The sequence below is a fragment of the Mauremys reevesii genome, linkage group 25 (genome assembly GCF_016161935.1).
Source record: "Mauremys reevesii isolate NIE-2019 linkage group 25, ASM1616193v1, whole genome shotgun sequence".
Taxonomy (NCBI): Eukaryota; Metazoa; Chordata; order Testudines; family Geoemydidae; genus Mauremys; species Mauremys reevesii.
Window position 1 is genome coordinate 4,812,350 of NC_052647.1, and position 14,760 is coordinate 4,827,109.

At 57.8% G+C, this 14,760-nt stretch overlaps 1 protein-coding gene across 1 annotated transcript; it reads right to left on the minus strand.

The window, feature by feature from the left end:
• Nucleotides 1-3,434: 3,434 nt before the first annotated feature.
• LOC120391347 (atherin-like) lies at nt 3,435-11,740 on the minus strand. The gene is given in 6 exon segments (XM_039514905.1): nt 3,435-4,447; nt 5,095-5,206; nt 5,750-5,843; nt 6,354-6,753; nt 10,725-11,029; nt 11,032-11,740. Coding segments are annotated over 6 exon segments (1,485 nt in total). The 5' UTR covers nt 11,447-11,740; the 3' UTR covers nt 3,435-4,288.
• Nucleotides 11,741-14,760: the final 3,020 nt, after the last annotated feature.

Below are 14,760 nucleotides of genomic sequence, written 5' to 3' on the forward strand. Positions count from 1 at the left end.
TCTAAATGTCCGAACTAAACTGCCCCTGCTGCAATTTAAGGCCATTGCTTCTTGCCCTATCCTCAGAGGTTAAGAACACTTCTTCACCTGCCTCCTTGTAACAACCTTTTATGTACTTAAACTGATCATGTTCCCACCCCTCTCAGTCTTCTCTTCTCCAGACTAAACAAACCCAATGTTTTCAATCTTCCCTCATAGGTCACATTTTCTAGACCTTTAATTGTTGTTGCTCTTCTCTGGACTTTCTCCAATTTGTCCCGTGTAGGGTGAGCAGACAGCAAATGTGAAAAATCAGGACAGGAGCCTATATAAGAAAAAGACCCCAAAATCGGGACTGTCCCTACAAAATCAGGACATCTGGTCACCCTATCCATGTTGTTCCTGAAATGCAACACCCAGAACTGGACACAATACTCCAGTTGAGGCCTAATCAGCACAGAAGAATTGTTGTCTTAATGTTCCTGCTAATACATCCCACAATGATGTTGGCTTTCTTTGATCCACTATGACCCCTGCAGCACCCTTGCCAAAGAATTCCTTCCAAGACAGTTATTTTGCAGTCCTCATCTTTGTATTAAACCTACTTCTTATTAATCTCATCGGCTGACCCCCTCCCCTCACACTTCTGTATTGTGGAAAAGGAGATGTAACCACTTTTCTGCCAGTCATCATTTTATAGTCCTCTATAATATCCCCCCTTACCGCTCTAAGGCCAAATTGCTTTAATCTCCCCTTGTGTAGATGCCCTTCCCAATCCCTGGGCATCTTTGTTTCCCTTCTGTGACTGTTTTCCAGTTTCCCCTAGATCCTTTTTGAGATGGGGCAGCTAGACCCGCACACAGTTCTCAAGCGGGCAGGGAGTGCCCCATGCGGTTACAGCATAGGCTCATGGTATTTTCTGTGCCTGGCCTTTCGGACCACAGCTGCCCAGTGCGGTGACATTTTCAGAGAACTAGCCCCACTGCTGCTAAGCTCTCTCACCAGCTAGTTTAGAAGCTAAATACACCCACACTAGCTGGACTGCTGCAGCTCCCACAGGGTCCTAGCCACTGGCAGCTGAGCAGCAACATGACCTCATAGCTGTAGACTCCTGCTCTAACCTCCTGCCTCTCTGGGGGTCACACTCTGCTGAATGGGAACCCCCTTGGGTTGGAGAATTGCACTAGAGTGGGGCTGCTTCTCTTTAGGTTGGTGATGAGCCCTTAATTCCCAATCCAAGAATCTCCAAACCCACCTCTTCACAGTGAGAGTAAAATACAGCAAAGACCTTCTAACCTGTAATAAAATGTTCAGCCTCTGATGCGTCCCAAACCTGCACTGGCTCTTCCACTCCACCCCCATCCCCTAAGGCCAGTGATGATCTCCCATCTCTTTCTTGTTGTGAAGGCCATTTGGGTGGCCCACAGCTGGCATGGGAACACTCCCAGCTGGGATGGGGAGTTAATCCACAGTGCCTGAAAGAGGCAGCAGAGGGGGGTGGGGGGAGGGGAGGGTCTGGTTTTCAGAAAGTATGAGCATCCCCTCACTGATAGAGGCCACAGCAGCATCTTAAATAAATAAATAAAAAAGACAGCTCAAGCTTTGCCAAAGCAGCTAAAGATCTCCCAGTCTTTTCACAGGGACAAAGCCAACAGACCTGTATTCTAGTCCCAGCTCTGCTGGGTGAACTCAGGCACGGCCTGTCCTTGCTCTGTGCCTCAGTTTCCCCAGCTATAAAGCCAGGATATGATACTGATCCCTTTTGTAAAGGGTGCTATGGGAGAGCTAAGGAACATTGTTTCCTTGCTGATATTGTTGGATAAATTGGATGGTCAGAAGGATTTAGCTTCCTTTGAAATCAACAGGAAGTCATTGCAATCCACCGGTGAGGATCTGGGCCTAGATCCCTTCTGCAGCAGAGTTTTGCTTTCTAGCTCTTTGAAGTCCCCTCCCGCGAATCCTCTCCTCCCCCTCCTCCATGGAACCAGGGTCACCAAGCCCCAACTTGGACGTTTACAGAATTGTAATTCTCCTCTGGCCGGGATATTATACCTCAGGCGTTAAACCATTCTCCCCCAGAGACCAGAATGAGATCTGCCGGCTTCTTCCACCTTCCTCGGCAGTAGCCGCTGGGCGCTCCCACCGCAGGGATAGAGGCTTGGAGGAACAGGGGGGGCGGAGGCCCTGGCTGGCAATTTCTATTTTCCCACCAGAAGGCAGCTGCCCTCAGGGGCAGCTGAAGAGGCACAAGCTTCCTCTCCCCCCTTCCGTGGGGAGAGAGAGAAACACCTGGCCCCCACCTCCACCAGGAGACAGCCCCAGCTCATCTTCCCTCCACTCTGTGATGGGTGGTCAACGGTTCTAACTTTGCTCCAGGTGCAGTGCTGCAGGAGGGGAGCTCGCGTGCCTTGCGGGGGGCATAGACACTGCTCTGGCGGTGCCACTGGACAAACCCAGCTCAGCAGATAGACCATTTCTCCATGGCCCCCCTCTTCCCACAGCCAGAGCTCAACTCCCCCCTGCTCCACCTGCCCGTTGGGCTAGGCAGAGCCCAGCGGAATCAGACATGCAAGGGGGCCTGTGGAGATCGGGGTTCAATTCCCAGCTCTGCTAGACTTCATCTGGGACTTTGGGACAGTTAACACTCCAGGCCTCAGTTTCCCCACCTATACAATGGGAGTAATGATCCTGCCTTTGTCTACTGGGGCCAGCACTCCCTGCTGAGCTCCTGCCCCACTCCCTGCAGCAAGGTGGCCCCTGGTGTGACACTGGGGCCCACACTGACCATCAAGGGAGAGTGCCCCCTACAGAGCTCCCACCCTGCAGCACCCCCTCGCAGGGCACTGGGGTTAGCACGAGGAGAGAGCACCTCCAACAATCAGGCACTGGTTGGGGCACTCAAAGCAAAGTAGCCTTCAGGAGCATGGGGAGAGGAAGGGCCCTGGCCCCAAAGGGTTTCTAGCACTCCCCCTCCGCCCCCCAGGAGCAAAGCCAGGTGAGTTGAAATTCAAACCCTTTGCCCCCAAACTCTTACCTGGGACGGGGTCAGCACAAGAGGAAACACCTCCATCCTCTGGGAACTGGACCCTCAGTGCTGGGCTAACAGGAAGCCAGCATTCCTTCCTTAACAACCTGCTTCCTCAAAGGGGGAGGGAGGTGCCAAAGCACAGGACTTCTGGGTTCCACTCCCAGCTCTGGGAGGAAAGTGGGGTCTAGTGGTTAGAGGGGCAGCTGGCAGTCAGGATTCCTGGGCTCCATGCTACTGATCATCCCCTCTCTAAAGTGGGAATAATCTTGCTAGATTCCCCTCCCCTCCCAGAGCCAGGCACAGCACCCAGGAGTCCTGACTCCCAGCCCCCTCCCAAAAGCATGACTCGTCTCTCAGCTGTCCTAAGCTCTGCCCTCCCCCTCCCATCCTGAAAGGGTCCAGAAATATGAACCGATTGGTGTTTCTCTTGTTTTTCAGGTATATTTTTTTATTTTAAAAAAAAAGGAAGGTGGGGGGAGGGGAGGGTGTGATATTAAAAAGCGACTGACTTTGGGTAGCAACCATATGTGTAAAAAAAAAATTTTTACCCCCCCCCCCAACCAGAGAATAAAAAGGATCCCCTGTTAAAACCTTCCCCTGATGCAGGGCACCCCCCAGTGCCCCATCCACCCCCAGAAAATCCCTGCCTCACCCCATCCGGGCAGCAGGGAGACCAGATTTGGGGGGGGGCGGGGAGGGGAGATCAAACCAGAGTGCCATGTCCTGAGTCGGGGGGGGCGGGGGCAGAGCTAAGAGAGGCCCTCACCAAAGTCCTCAGACATCTCCTGGGCATGAAATGAGCAAAAAATCCACCTCTCCCACCTGCCCCCAGCTTGAAATGGCCAATGATGCTATGACATGAGACTAACCAAGCGAATAAACACACAGTGGAGGAGCCAGGGGGGCAGTGTTGGGCACTGATTCCCCCCCTCCTCCAAAACACACCCCTGTAAACCCCTCCTCCGAATCCTACGCCTTCACTCCCTCCCCACCACAGTTTTTTCTACCCCTCCCCAGCCACTTGGGGGTTAATCATGAGAGGTGGGAGGACGCAGTTAGGACGCCAGGGTCATTTCCTGGCTCTCCTCCCCCATGCACCAAAAGCCCCAGGCTGATTGACACCCCCCCATCATCCGTTTCCATGGAGTCAGAGGGATGCTGGGAGGGCTGATTCCTGAGGCACCCAGGGAAGGGGTGCAGCAGGCAGGGAGGGGACCGGCAGGAGGCAGTGGCTGCTGGCACAGTCCCGCTCGGCCCCAGCTGCGACCCCCCTCTCCCTGCTCAGCCCAGGAAGGAATCCACCTCGTCCTCCTCGAAGTGGCTTTGCTGCAGCACCTTGATGTGGTACTCGTAGATCTTCAGCGCGGGGCCCAGGCGGATGGACAGCCCGGTCAGGACGTCTGTGCGCTGCATGAGCAGCAGGGACTTCCCGTCGATCTCCTGCAAGGGGCAACAGAGGAAGGGTTAACAGGGATGACGGGCTGGGGAATGGGACATGGGGCCTTTCTCCTCTAGGGGACTGGTTCTCTCCACACACTGCTCCCTGCCTCCAAGATGGCAGCTGCCCCCACCCCCGAGCACTGACCCAGGGGTGCCAGAATAGGAGGGGCCAAGGCCCGTCCCCTTTTCACCACAGGCCTGGCTCCCTGCCCCTCCTCCTCCCCGAGGCCCTGCCCCCTGACCAGGCCAGAAGCTGGCCAACCAGGTGAGAGCAGCCCTGGGGCAACTGTGGGGAAGCTGGGCCCCTCCACCTGCCCAGAGTGGGGGGGCCAAGAGGAGCACCCGACTCGTGTGCCCATCTCTCGGGCCCCCCGCCCAGGGCAAGTGGAGGGTCCGTGCCCAGACAGCTGTTATCAAGGCCCAGCTGCAGCTCTTCAGCCCCCAAGGCCCGACCCCCAGGCCAGGCCTGAAACCAGAGCCAGGTCACCCGGGCAGCCATGGACCCTCCAGTTGCCCTGGGTGGGGACATGGGCCGGGGCTGCGTCTGGCTTGGCTGGGGGGCGGGTCCTTGGGGGAAGGGGAGAGGCCACAAGCCCCCCCCCCTCCCCCCCCCACTTTTAGGAAGAATCCATCAGCCCTGCACTGACCTGCTCCTGAAAGGCAGATGCCTGCTCTGCAAATCCAGCCTCCGTGAAATAATCCACCACGTCCATCACTGACCACTCCACGGGGTCTGAGGGCTTCTCCTTCTTCACCGAGCTGGGCAGGCGAAGGGGAACAGAGTGATCAGGGTCTCGGACACAACCCTCACCTCCGAGGCAGACACAGCCCCCTCCCTGCCTTCGTCACCAGGCCTGAACTCCCCGGCGCCATCCTCTCCCACACCAGCACCAGGGGGAGTCCTCTGACATCTCGAGGGGAGGGGGCTGAAAGCCAGTCCCCCTCTGCAACAGGGGTCCCCAGGCAGCCAAGGGTTAATGGAGGCAGGAAGGAAATGGGGGAGCCGCCAGAGCATGGAGGGCCTTGCCCCTGCCATGGGGGTGGCAGGCCCTGAAGGCTCCCACTGGAGCGGGGGCACTGGTGCAGCCAGGAGTCGCTGGGGGCTGGCAGAAGCAGCAGGGAAACATGTCACATGTGGAGATTTAAGGACCCAGCCGTGGGGGACGGGGGACATCTTAGAGCCTGACCTGCTCACACAGGGCTCACAGATTAAGTACCAGCCCCGGCGCTGGGCAGAAGGAGCACCCCCTGGTGGCAGCGAGGGGGACGGGCAGGCAAGAAGCCAGTGAGCGCAGGACTTACACGCAGCTGAACGGTGTCCCGTCCGCTGCCTGGACACCGGGCCGCCCAGGGGACAAGGGCACAGGGGGGTCCGCGCCCGCAACAGCTGGAGAGACTGCAAGCAGGAGAGAACGAGAGAGATGTCAGGCATGGCACAATCACAGACAGGGCTTTCACCTCCCCATGGAACACGAGGAAACTGGCCGACCACAGCCCCAGGCTCCCCTGATCTCCTCCAGCCCAACTGATGCCCCTCAATCTTGTCCCATAGTCCTGGTTTTCCTCCCGCCCCTAAAGTTCTGCTGATGCTCCTCGATGCTGACCTGCAAGCCTCTGCTATCCCAGCCCTGGGCTCCCCCTTCCCACAGTTCTTCCAATGCCCCTCAATCCCATCTTGCAGCCCCCTGGATATTCCAGCTCCAGAGCTGTCCCCAAATGCAGACAGCCAGCCCAGCTGAGCAGAATTTCACAACATCCCCAAGGCTGAGACCTGCCAAACTCATTTCACAAGTGATCTCAGCCACTGCACCTCATCAGCCTCCCTGCACCCCAACAGACCCTTGGTTCACTCTTACCCCCTTTCCCTAAGAGAAATTCCAGCCCCGGCATCCCCCAACTCCAATACCTGCTCTGTCTGGCTGCCCGTAGGAGCCCCCTTCCTTCTTGCCCATCCCGAACTGCTGGCAGGCGCTCTCCCCAGGGGAGCAGGCCTTGGCATGACGCCTCTCGCTGCCTTCGCGGTGGGGGCGCTCGGAGCCCTTGTCCGGGGAGTGCTCCTCCGGGGGTTGCAAGTCCCTGGCGTGGCCACCCCCCGTGGGACAGTCCTTCCCACCACGCCTGCTGTCCTTACAGTCCCCGTTCATCTGGCTCTGCTCAGCGGGGGCTGCTTTGCCGTCACTCTCCAACCCAGCCCCGGCGCCCGCCCCCTCGTAGTCCGGAGCCTCGGAGCCCTCCGACATGGTGGAAGCCTCGTCATCCTCCTCTTCCTCCTCCCCCTTCTCCTCCGATGGCTCCTCCCCGGCCTTCTGCGGGCACCAAGAATCCAGAGTTAGAGACCCCAGGAAGCTGCTCCCCTGTGCCCTGCACAGGACATCTTCTGGGCACGGCTGGAGCTCCTGGTTTTACCCACCATTGGGCCCCATCTAGCCACTTTCCCTGACTCGGGACCTCCTGGGCTCCCCGCCCACATCAGCTCTGCCGATGCCCCTCAATCTAGACCCACAGCCCCCTGCTATCCCAACCATGGGGTTCCCCCCACCACAGCTCTGCCAATGCCCCTCAATCATGCCTGCAGCCCCCTGCTAGTCCAAATCTGGGTCCCCCCCAGCTCTGGAGGTGCCCTTGAGCCCAACCCACAGCCCTCCACCCCCACTATTCCAGTCCCCGTACTCCCTTCTCCTGCACTCTGCCTGTTCTAGTGTTAGACAACTCTTAGGGTACAGGGCTAAGCATCTAACCACAGCGAGTTGGTGACAGCATAAAAAAATCAGCCCTCAAACAGGAAGCTGGCTGGGCTACCAAACTACCTCATCAGAAGAGACTTCCTCCTGGAGAGTGCCAGCTGCCACGGCGACCCCTCTGCTAGAGCAGACACCGGGCACACGTCCAGCTGGACCCATTCCTAGAAGCACCAGGACCACTTTGACTGTGGCAGCACTGAACTGGGGGAAGAGTTTGTTGTAAACAAAGGACTTAACATGAGCTTTGGGCATAGAGATAGGTCAGAGGCAGCATGGTCCAGTGGATGTGGCCCCAGCCTGGGAGTCAGGAGACCTGGGCTCTAGTCCTAACTCTGAAACTGGCCTGCCAGGTGGCCTTGGGCAAGTCACTGCCCTGCGCCTCAGTTTCCCCAGCTGTAAAACAGGGGTAATCCTTCCTTTGTCTGTCTAGATTATAAATTCTCGGGGGCAGGAACTCTCTCCCCCCACATGCCTGTGCAGCACTCTGCACAATGGTGGGTCCCTAATCTCAGATGGGGCCCTGTGCAGCACCCAACCTGAAGGGGCACATTCCCCCACCCATCTCAGCTGGGGCATCTAGATGCTCATCTAACTCCAACAAAAATGTCTCAAGCAAAACCAGGAGCTCCCAATTTAGTTTTAACAGAGCCTGTTAAAATAGCTCGTTAGGATTTAGAAGATAATTACACCCCCACGCCCCTCTGCTTTTAAAATGTGTTGTTTTTTTTTTTAAAATAGAAATAGAAAATAAACCTCCTCCCGCTTTGTTCTTTTACAACCATCGTGGCAAAAACAGAGCGAAAGTCCAAGTTCTTCAGCAAGATCTGGCTCTCCTTCCATCAGGGGCCTCCCCCCCGGACACTGCCTGCACAAGGAGGCCATGCCAGAGATGCCTGGTTTGTTATTGCCGGGCTGCCAGCCAGGCCCGTGCAGAGTGCTCTCATTATAGTTATATTATGGTAGTGCCCAAAGGTTCCAGTTAGAACTGGGCTGGGCACTGCACAAAGAGAACACAGCCACCCCCAAAACACAGGCAGGAGGGTTGCCTGGCAGGGCTGCATTAGGGGCTCTGGATTGTTAAAAGATGGGAAGCAAAGGATAGGATCAGATGGTCAGTTTTCATGGTGGAGAGCGGTAAATAGCGCCCCCCCCCCACATCTGTACTGGGACCCGTTCTGTTCAACATATTCAGAAATGATCTGAAAAAGGGGGCAAACAGTGAGCTGGCAAAGTTTGCAGAAGATACAAAATTACTCAAGGTCCAAAGTTGACTGGAAAGAGTTTCAAAGGGATCCCACAAAACTGGGTGACTGGGCAACAAAATGGCAGATGAAATTCAATGTTGATAAATGGAAAGTAACGCACATTGGAAAACAATCCCAACTGTACAGATACAAAATGATGGCGTCTAAATTAGCTGTTACCACTCAAGAAAGATCTTGGAGTCATTGCGGATAGTTCTCTGAAAACATCCACTCAATGTGCAGGGCCGTCAAAAAACTAACAGCATGTTAGGAACCAATAGCAAAGGGAAAGATAGTAAGAGAGGAAATCTCACAACGCTGCTATATGAATCCATGGTGCACCCGCACCTGGAATACGGTTGCCCCATCTCAAAAAAGATACTTTACCATTGGAGAAGAGCAACAAAAATGATTAGTGACAAAGAGTCCTGTGGCACCTTATAGACTAACAGACGTATTGGAGTGTAAACTTTCGTGGGTGAATACCCACTTTGTCAGACGAAGTGGGTATTCACCCATGAAAGCTCATGCTCCAATACATCTGTTAGTCTATAAGGTGCCACAGGACTCTTTGTTGCTTTTTACAGATCCAGACTAACACAGCTACCCCTCTGAAAAATGATGAGAGGGCTGAAACAGCTTCTGTATGACAGATTAAAACACCCAGGACGGTTTGGTTTAGAAAAGAGATTAAGTGGTGGTGGGGGGGAAGATATGATAGAGATGTATACAATCAGGAGTGGTGTGGAGAAAGTGAATGCAGAAGTATTATTGACTCCTTCACATAACGCAAGAACCAGAGGTCACCCAATGAAATTAATAGGGAGCAGCTTTAAAACAAACCCAAGGAAGTTCTTCACACAACACACAGCCAACCTGTGGAACTCGTGGTCAGGGAATGTTGTGGTGGCGAAAGTGTAACTGGGCTTAGAAAAGAATGAGATAAGTTCATAGAGGATAGGTCCAGCAATGGCTATTAGCCAAGATGGTCGAGGAGGCAGCCCCATGCTCTGGGTGTCCCTAAGCCTCTGACTGCCAGAAGCTGGGACTGGCAGACAAGGGATGGATCACTCGCTAATTGTCCTGTCCCGTTCAGACAGGTTACTGGGCTGGATGGACCACTGGCTGACCCAGGAAGACTGTTCTTATCATAAGGCTGTGCTGGGCCCCTCATTGGTTGCCAAGGGCTGTCCAGCGGGGCTGGTGCCCAGGAGCGGTTGCCGGGAAGCTGCTTGCAGGTGGGTTGTTCCTGGATGCTTCGCTGTGAGAGTAGCACTCCTGGAGGCTGTTTGAACAGACTCATCCATCACACACACCGTCCAGCCCAACACGTCACAGCCAGGGTAGGCGTCACCACCCGGGACCTCACTGGGCCAGGAGTCCCCAGCGGATCAGAAGCTACAGCAGCGCTCGTATCCTAAGCTGGAACAATCTTGGACCTCACCCAACTCGCGACCCACAGCCGCTTTCATTCTAAGCTCCTTTGACTGGCACTGCCCATGGTCCCTCCCACCCCAGATGCCCCATGGTGCCCCAGGCAGCCCTGCCTCTCGACACCTTGCATGTGCCTGTACAGGAGTGAAAGAGGCAACTCCAGGGCCTGGTCACTGGTGCCTTCCCTGGAAACAATCACCAGAGTACTGCCTGACCCCTAACTCCCAGGCATCCCTGCCTCAAGCAGACCCTGATCCCTTTACTCCATGTGCAGCCCCTTCCTATGTACCCCACCCTCCCACCCATCATCTTCATGGGCAGCCCTTTGCACCCCACGCTCAGGTCCTATCCCAGGCACCCAAAGCCATCCCTTTTCTGAGCTAACCCTCCCCTGGGGCCCAGGGCACTGCCCCCTCCCCCTCCGGGCTCAGAGCACCGCTCACCCCCCCACCCCAGACACAGCCCCTCCCCCCACGGGAACCACTCACTCCCCCCGCCCCTCCCAGACATTGCCCCTCCCCCCACCAGGGCACCACTCACTCCCCCCGCCCCCAAACACTGCCCCTCCCCCCCGGGCCAGGGCACCGCTCACTCCCCGCCCCCAGACACTACCCCTCCCCGGGCCAGGGCACCGCTCACTGCCCCCGCCCCCAGACACTACCCCTCCCCCTCCGGGGCACCGCCCCCTCGCCCCACCCGGGTACACGCGTGCGACTTGCCCCAGGCTTCCCGCCCCAGCCACTGCCCCTCCCCCCGGGTCACCGCTCACCCTCCAACTCCTGCCCGTCGCTCCGGGGCGCCGCTCACCCCCACCCCGACACTTGTGCCACCTGCCCCAGGCCCTCCCCCCGCGCTCACCTTGCTCCGGTGCGCCCTGGAGTGGGGGGCGCGGCCCTGGGGCCCCCTTTCCGCCCGGGCCAGGGCGATGCTGCCGAAGCGGGTCCTCTCCAGCCTCCCGCGGGCCACTTCCTCCTCCAGCAGCCCCTGGACTCGGCCCCGGGTCACCCGGCCGCCCCCGGCCGCGCTCCCATCCCCGCCCAGGTAGCGCACGATCTCCCGCAGGCTGACCGGGGAGCTGCGCTCGGGGGCCTCCTCGTCTGGGGCCGGGGGCGCAGGGGGTGGCGGCCGCTCCCGGCCGGTCCTACGAGGCGGCGCGGCCGGCTCGGCGCGGGCGCTGCCCGGTGGGAGCGGGGCGCGGCGGGGGCCGGTGCCCGCGGGGAGCGGGGCGCGGCGGGGGACGCTCCGGGCGGGGAGGCGCGGTGGGGGCGGGACGCGCCCCCGGGGCGCTGGGCCGGGGCCGGCGCCGGGGCCCCCCGGCGGGGCGGCTGGACGCGGGCGGCGTTGCGATAGGAGATGCTGCCTTTGTAGCTGACTCGCAGCACCGCGCGCTGCTGGATCAGCTTCTCCAGCTCGGCCCGGGTGCGCTCGGGCTCCGGCCCGTGTCTCCGCCGCACCATGCGGCAGATGCGCTCCAGGTCCGGCCGCGCCTTGCGGGAGCGCAGCGAGTCGATGGTGTCCAGGATCCACTCCTGGTAGCGGGGCGCCTCCTGCCCCGGCGGGGGCGGCGGGGGCCCGGCCATGCCGCCGCCTGGTTTGCCCGGCGGGGGCCGCTACCGCCTCGCTGCCTCCCCTCCCCCGGGGGCTGCGTCCGCTGCACCGGCTCCTTCCGCGGGCCTTCTGGGAGCGGCTGCACGGTCCCGGCGCCTCTGGCGCTCCCCGCTGCACCGGCTCGGCGCGCCGCCCTGCCCGCGCGGGGTCGCTGCTCCTCCCCCGGCCGGGCTCCCCGGGCGCTGCCGCGGCTGCAGCTGGAGTCGGTGGCGCGCGGGCTGGTCCCGGGCAGGCAGCGCGAGCCCCTCCCTCCCCGCCGCACGCGCCGCCGCCCGGGACCCGCAGCCCCTCGCGCGGCTTAAGGAGGCGCCGCCGCCCGCAACCTCCCTTCCCCCGGCCGCTTAAGGTGGAGCCGGCGAGTTCCGAGTCCTGCGGGTGTCCCGGCTCTCAGCCCTCCCGGCCAGCCCCCACCGCTGCCTTTCTGACCCCCAACAACAGTCCCCACAGCTCATCCATCCCCCTCTCCACCCCCCCAGCATTCATCCCCACCACGTCCCCTTCCCCCCAGCAAACTTCCCCATCCCTTTCCCCACACCTGCCTCTACCACCCCCAGCAGTCCCTGCCCCCTTTGCCCCCTCCCGAGGGGCTGAGCTAGTCCCCATCACCCCACTTCCCGCACCGGGGAGCTGGGCCCATGTCCCCGCTTGCAGCTGGCTTGGGTGGCGCTGCAGAGCGGCAGTGGTGGAGGCTTGGTCGCCCCTTTAGGGGATGGGGGAAGTCATGGGCTGCTTCCATGCCCCCCACCCCAGGGCTCAGGGTCCGGGCGAAGTAAATCTGGGTCCATCCAGAGGGGGCGCAGCTAAGCAAGGCTGGCTCAGAGGGGTGGGGAATAGAGCACGGAGCCTTTTTCCTCTAGGGGGCGCTGCTCGTAGCAATTGAACTCTTACCCGCTGCCCCCCATTCTGCTGCCTCAGGGGGCCCCTTGCTGCAGTTCATTCTGGCTCCCAGCAGATGGGCCCCCATAGCCTCGGCTGCAAGCAACTCACATTAGCTCTCTTGGCTGCGGCCTGGTTAGTCACACACAGGCTCAAAGGAGCCAGGGAGCCTGAACTCCTAAGCCGGGGGTGAGGGGCACCCTTCTGGTGCAACACAGGGCCCAAGTCCCAGCCAGCTGCCAAGGCCCAGGACTGTGGCAGCAAAAGCCTGGAAGCCCTTGCAGGGCCTTTGCTGCTTGCCTGCTCCCCTGGCGGCAGGCGTTTGCAGCACAGCCACTGAGCCGTTCACCCTGAGTGGGCAGCCCCATGGCTGTTGGGTTGGATTTGCAGATCTGGAGCTACCTGGCAGTCAGACCTGGCTCTCAGATAGCCCGGGCCCAGATTCCCAATTGACATCATGCCATTGGCATCACCTGGTGTCAATCGGCACCACTCCCTTAGAGTCAAAGGAGAACAAGGACTGATGCCAGCTGAGGATCTAGTTTCTTATCTGGCTACCAGACTCAACCCACAGGCCCTGGTCTGAGGGATGGTGCCAGGCACAGCTCCGTGTAGAACATCTTGGGGTATGAGGCTCCAGCCAGGCACAATGAAGGAAGTGGGGGGGGGTCAACAGGGGGGCTGGGGTGAGAACAGCAGCCTTGATTATCATCACTTTATAGATGTGAAAATGAGGGAGAGAGAAGGGCTCAGGTCACACAGTTGGTGGCACAGAACCCAGGAGTCCTGACTTCCAAGCCCCACCCTAACTCCCAGAGCTCACTCCCCTCCCAGAGCCAGGACTAGAACCCAGAAATCCTGACTCCCAGCTCCAGCTGCCCTGGCCTTACTCAGTAGATCCCATCCCAGAGCTGGGCATAGAACCCAGGAGTCCCGGCACACAACCCCTCCCCCCCCCCCCCCACACACACTCATGCACCCCACTTTAACCACTAGAGCATGGTCCCTTGGCATTGCTGGAAATAGTAGCCAGTCACATGATCAGTCCTATGCTCTCTGACATGGGAGGTGGATTAAGGAGGGGCCATACTTGAAGCCACCCTGCTGGGCTAATCATGGAAGGCATCCAAAATGGTGGACAGGGACAGTCTGCAGTGATGTAGCTGACATAGACGGGGTGGAGAAAAGGACTTGGAGAATCCAGACTCCTGGGTTCTATTTCCAGCAGTGGGAGAGGAGTGGTGTCTAGTGGTTCGAGGTAGGGCTGGAAGCCAGGACGCCTGGGTTCTGTGTGTGCTCCATTCTGTAGGAGGGGGATAATACCTGACACACACATTAAAGACAGTCAACGTGCAATCTCTCTGATTTTTAAAAAAGGAACTAAAAGTAGTTTAGGCCCAATGCCCGCCCCACCCCAAAATCCTCTGCCAATTTTTACACCCATCTTTCCCTTTTTAGGTCCTTCACTCATTCAAGACCCACACCAAACAAACGGGGATCTGCCCATAGACAGACAGCAACAGAGACCAGAGAAAATACTGCAAAGCATAAATTGGGCAAACTAGGCAGGCTAGTTGCCTTGTTCCTGTAGCTGCAGTGATGCCAACCCCAACTGATGAAAAATAATGATAGGCCTCAAACCAAATCTTGAGCTTGGCTTCAAAATCATGAGATTTTATAAATACCTGGCAGGGTGTTTTTATTCACTTCCTACTATGGGGACTTTTAAAAGGTCACCTGATACAAGCTTTTATCTGCACTGAAGAGGGCGAGACAGGGAGGGTTTTTCCACCTGATGAAATTAACTGAAAGAGCTACAGTAGCACATAGGGATTCCAGTCAAATTTCCCCATACAGACAAGCCCGGATTGCTTTTTAATCAAACTCGCATGATTTGGTGACTGGTACTTTAAGAAAAAAAAAAATCCCCACACACAAATAGTGTCAGCCTTGTGCCCAAAGCACAAAGGTTGCTACGAGTAACAATATGAAGGTTACATTAAAAAATTGCAGCTGTGCTCCTTTGTACAGGCTGTGGCGGCCAGAGGCAGAGCTGGGCGGGAGTTTTATCGCTAGAAAATGGAGATTTATAGACAACAAAACTTTTCAAGGACAGATTGGTTTCAATGAAGGTTTCTCAGGTCAAAAGGAGACACCCCTGCGCCCCCGCCCCCTAGTAACCCAGTGATTTGGGCACTCACCTCTACTGTGGAAGACCCAGGTTCAAGGTCCTGCTCTGACTCACTCCAATGTAGAATGGGAACAAATCTGAAACCCTCCAATTCTTTCACAAAACACAATCGGTTTCCAGCCTGATCACACTTGGAACCCCCTTGTGCAAGGGGCTGTACAGAAGGGCTCATCACTTACATTTTATTCCTGATAAACTGCCTTTCATTACCAGGGGTTT